This window comes from Mercenaria mercenaria, chromosome 17 (genome assembly GCF_021730395.1).
Source record: "Mercenaria mercenaria strain notata chromosome 17, MADL_Memer_1, whole genome shotgun sequence".
NCBI classification, from domain to species: Eukaryota; Metazoa; Mollusca; class Bivalvia; order Venerida; family Veneridae; genus Mercenaria; species Mercenaria mercenaria.
This window is the reverse complement of record NC_069377.1, coordinates 2,707,296-2,712,237: the sequence shown is the minus strand read 5'-3', so window position 1 is coordinate 2,712,237 and position 4,942 is coordinate 2,707,296. Positions and strand designations below refer to the sequence as shown.

General features: G+C 34.4%; 1 protein-coding gene across 1 annotated transcript; it reads left to right on the top strand.

Annotated features, from left to right (window-relative positions):
* Positions 1–1,011: 1,011 nt before the first annotated feature.
* On the top strand, positions 1,012–4,011 carry LOC123536004 (uncharacterized). Its single transcript, XM_053528663.1, has 3 exons — positions 1,012–1,176; positions 1,811–2,573; positions 3,638–4,011. Exons 1-3 carry the CDS (start codon positions 1,012–1,014, stop codon positions 4,009–4,011), a joined length of 1,302 nt encoding a protein of 433 aa, XP_053384638.1.
* Positions 4,012–4,942: the final 931 nt, after the last annotated feature.

The following is a 4,942-nucleotide window of genomic DNA, read 5'->3' as shown; positions in this document are numbered from 1 at the left end:
AATAGCTTTTTGAATTATCAGACAGTCCTCCTTTGCGGTAATTGTTCATGAAACAATAAAAACACCGCACTGAGAGGAGGGGCTTCCGTTGTCAACTTGTTAAGGTCGCTAACTTCGCATTACTTGCCCTTCACAAACATAGTTCTGTCAAGGTGACAACTTATGCCCGAAAAAAATGCCCGAAGGGGTACCCGGAATCTTGCCCCTCAAAAATTAAAAACGTTTTCTTTTCTTCTGTACGTTATTTTGTTCTAGTAGAAAGCAACCATCATTCAGTCATCTTTTTTTCTTTCTGGGGACTGTTTCTTGTCTTTTCCCCAAACTACTGTCATCTGTCTATACCGAGTTATAGCGAATAGGCTACGTTTATGTTTATTACATATTCTACATTATTTTTGCTAACTCTGCTTTGAATAATCTTGCAACATAGTGCCAAATTTTACAAAAATATATTGCAATCCTGAATTAACCTGGCATTAGATCCACTTAAGGCTGTTTTACAGATACTGGAAACGTTAAACTTTGAAAATCTGTCTCACTTTTCTTTGATTGCAATGCATAATTCGAAAATAAAATCCTGTATCCGGAAATTTCAGATGTCGCAAATAATCTACGAGCACATTCTTCAAACATAGCATAATTAAGAGCTTATTAAAGCTTAAGATGAATATTTCTGTACAGTACGGTTTTATGAATGATAACTCATACCTTATAACTTTGATATCATAAAGGTTAATAGTCAAGAAACATTTATAATAATCGAAAATCTAATTTTACATTTAAAATGGTAAGCATCAAGCATTACTTCTTATATATCAAATTTGGTTTAACTGCAACCTCTGGTTCATGATTTCAAAACAAGTGCTTTATAAGACGCAGATGAATTTACTTTGCTATTACTATTCAATTACTGTTATTCTAGTTAGTAAAACAATTACATGTACAATTTTTACTTTGCGTAATTGTGAATGTTATCTAACTTTAAACGTAAAATATATTATAGGAAAAGGAATGATTTCTAGGCGAATTTCTGCCGCCTTACTTGTTTTGGCAATAGTTGTCGCAGCCGCAAATGGACGAGCCTTCGGGAATTGCGAGGACTATTGTTTACCAGGAGCAAGATGTTGGCCAACCCACGAGGACATCGTGCAGTTTAATGAATCAACTAAGGGCAGGGTATACACGTCATTCGATTCTGAGTATAGTCAACTTGTTGTCATGATAAATACCAGAGTATCTAAGCTACCATACATTGTTGTCGTAGTGGAAAGCGTCGATGACGTCATTACTGCAGTAAAGTTTGCAAGGAAGCACAACATTAAGATAACAATTCGATCGTCAGGACATGATTACATCGGACGTGCAACCTAGGACGGGTCATTGCAGATTAATTTGTCGAACCTTACGGATTTCAAGTTTAACTTGAACTCGAGCCGGAATCAAGCTGGAGAGGTCACTGCTCAAGCAGGGAATGCGTGGTTGCGGATATACGAAGAGGTATATAATAAGCAAACCATTTTTTAGCATTTTAACTTAAAATGAAATTTATCTTAGTTTTATTAAAAATGAATTATCAAGTGGATATACAGTAAACTTAAAATTTTGACAATATGTTAATATTTATCATAAAAGAGTTTACAGAAATGTGACGTTCTCATTAAGTAAACCCGTGATATCTTAACTGACATTCTATTTGAAAATTGCGAGTAATTCCTCCGTCTGATTTAAGTAAACCACAGACCTGTTTACATTTATAAATATTTGGGGGTAAAAACCGAAGTAATGTAATTAATTAATCTTTCCTTAACAGGCCAATAAGAGGGTGCGTGTCGTTGTTGGCGGTTCCTCCCACACAGTAACAATAGGAGGTTATACCCAAGGAGGTGGCCATTCTCCCATTGGAAGAAAATTCGGATTGGGTGTTGACAACCTTTTAGACGTGGAACTAGTCAGTGCAAATGGTTCTCTTGCGCATGCAGACAAAGATGGCACTACTGTTACAGACACGGTAACGGGTCTCCAGTCTCACTCGTCCAACCCGGATATTTTCTGGGCGGTCCGTGGTGGCGGGGGGTCTACGTTTGGAATCATTACATCATTGACCTTTAAGCTACATTTTGACTCAAAGATGGTAATGATCCTCTGCTCTACCCCGATATTTGATGAACAAGGACGCAATATTGGTCAGAATTTTATGGATTCATTTAACCAACTCTTAACTACCTCTTTGGCACCAGAATGGGGTGGGTATGAACTTATTAGAGTAAATCAGGGCGAAACGCAAGGCAATGTTATATTGTTTTTGAATCATTACGGGGAATGGGGTTCACCCTCTTTTAACACGATATCTCCAGTGCTACCGACTTTTTCACAGCACTGCTTATTTTATAACGTTTCAAACTTTCTAGAATATGCAGTGAATGCAAATGACTCGTTATATTACAGAACTTACATTTTCAACAGATTACTTCAACGCGACTCCTTCACACCAAGATTCTACAATTACCTCTTCAACATGGTCACAGATCCAAACCGTAAATCCTTTCTTCTGTGCACTGGTGTACTAGTTGGAGGTAAGCAATTCCAATATTAACTAATGAAATACTGTATTCTATCAGTTAAATATTTTCATATCTCATCGCTCACACTGTGAAAATATGAAATCTATATTTTCACACTGTGAGAGATATGAGCTCCGCCCCCTCATACATTGTGTATGAATTAAAAATTATTTGCTTAAAACAGAATGAAACTTATTGCCGCACTTTGTTCTTTATAATATATTTCTCGATTCAATTTTTTTTACTTAAAGAGAATTCCATACCGTTATGCAGCAAAATATAAAACAAAATGGAACTTTATGTTGCAAGCGTCTTTATAACGTCACAGCACGTCTAACGTCATGTCTGTTTACGCGCGTCTGTTTCCCGCGCTGAGATTAAAACAGTTGCAAAATGCATTTCTCAACGTAACTGAGCATAAAATAAAAAGAAATTTGTTTGTTTTTCGTGGATATGAAATATATCTAACCTCGAAGTGAGAAAATTTTCACATTTTCACTCGCGCTACGCGCTCGTGAAATTATTTGAAATTTTCTCACTTCTCAGTCAGATATATATTCCATATTCACTCAAAACAAACAAATATCCTCTATGTATATTAAACTAACTGTACAACGTTTTAAACTAGACGACCAATGAATCAAAATGTTCAATTATATCAAAATACTTTTCCTGTGTTAACAGTCAACTTGATTTGATAGACATATTCTAGTCCAAATACAGTGATAAAAATTCCCAAATTTATACATTTTTAACCTTGAACTTGCATTTTTAGACACTTTGTTAAATATATATACGTAAGCAATACTTTAGTTATTCATGTACACGAAATTACAGCATGCACTTGATTAAAATTGATTCCTACATGTAATAGCAAGAAAACCTGTTTTCTTTTATAATCTGTTAATCAAAGTTTACATTAAAGTATGGTTTTAAAAATAAAGGATGAGTTTGTTTTACTAGAAAATATATATGTTTATATATATTTTTTCATCATGTATGTTATATTTCATACAGCCGTCAATGGAATGAATATGGTAACTTTCTAAATATTAAACATTTTTTCTAATATACAGGCAACATTAACCATGTCAGTTCCGATGAAACGCCCATGAACCCAAGCTTCCGGACGGCTTTTGTATCGATGACATGCGCATTATCATGGCACGATCCAAGCCGAGATGAAGAAATGATTTCTCACGCGGAAAACGTTACGAAAGGGTTTCTACAGTTTGGAAAAGGCATTTTCTTCAATGAGCCTTCGGTTTATCAGCCAGACTGGAAAACGGCATACTGGGGAGTTCACTATGGGAGACTGTTGGCAATCAAGAGGGAATGGGATCCGGACAATATATTAACTTGTCACCATTGTGTCGGTTCAGATTTAGTTAAGGGAGCAAATTTCTATGATAATCCTTTGAGCAGTAATGGTCTCCCTATTGTAGGATAAATAAAACAACAGATTTCAAGTCTTTCTTTTTGTGTTTTATTGTTTTAAGTGTGTTTTCTGTTGATATGAATAAATCTTTAGTCTACTTCTCTTTATAATTATACCAGTTAATTCCAGCATAACAATATCTAACAATTTAATTAACAAATATGAACTGAGGAAATTTTGTTTGAAAAAAAGCGCTGTCATAGAAACATAGAAACAGCCAGAACAACAGGAATCCTTCGCGAAATACTTATAATTCTTATAGTCAATATCTGAAAAATTTGTTTCGAAATGATTTCTAAAATACATTTTAAAGTGAGGTCATAAGACGTCAAAATGCACACTACCGGATTGCCACACACTTTTCCGAAATGTTACAATTAATCTCAATTAAGATGTTACTAATGTTCTAGAAAAACATCTTCAAAAGATCTTAAAAATAATGTTTACTCTTCCTTGTAGAAAAACGTTTCGTTCTCATTTTTGCCAATATATTACAGTTTGCTATGCTAATTAGATGCAGTATTCTCTTCAATGTACTCAAACAGGAGTTTTATTCTGTCAGCCTCGAGCGTTATCAAGAAAAATGTTCTTCTTTCAGCGGGCTTTTAATATTTTGACTAGGATCTTTTTACAGATTTTATTTTTCATTAGTTAAACAGGAAATAAGCATTACTTTTGCGATATACTGCATTGGTATGTAAGAAAAAATGAGCTTTGCAACACACCTACGTTAGCAGTGGACTAGATGTCTACGGTAAATTTGACATAAAATAAATTTCTTCAATATGAAAAGAATAAATGCCATTACATGAACTAAAATAAAAACTACACGTATATATCTAGGGGTGAATTGGAAAACAGTTCGATCGTTATTTATTTCACTTTAGACATTAAACTATGCTTGGGTATTTCGTAAAGAAGAATGAACGTGAAGAGTTAAGTT

Bases quoted from the DNA above. Each gene is read 5' to 3' on its own strand.
- LOC123536004 (XM_053528663.1), top strand. From the start codon at position 1,012: ATGATTTCTAGGCGAATTTCTGCCGCCTTACTTGTTTTGGCAATAGTT. The intron at 1,177-1,810 runs GTATACACGTCA...TTTCCTTAACAG, and splicing joins ATGAATCAACTAAGGGCAGG to GCCAATAAGAGGGTGCGTGT. The intron at 2,574-3,637 runs GTAAGCAATTCC...TCTAATATACAG, and splicing joins CACTGGTGTACTAGTTGGAG to GCAACATTAACCATGTCAGT.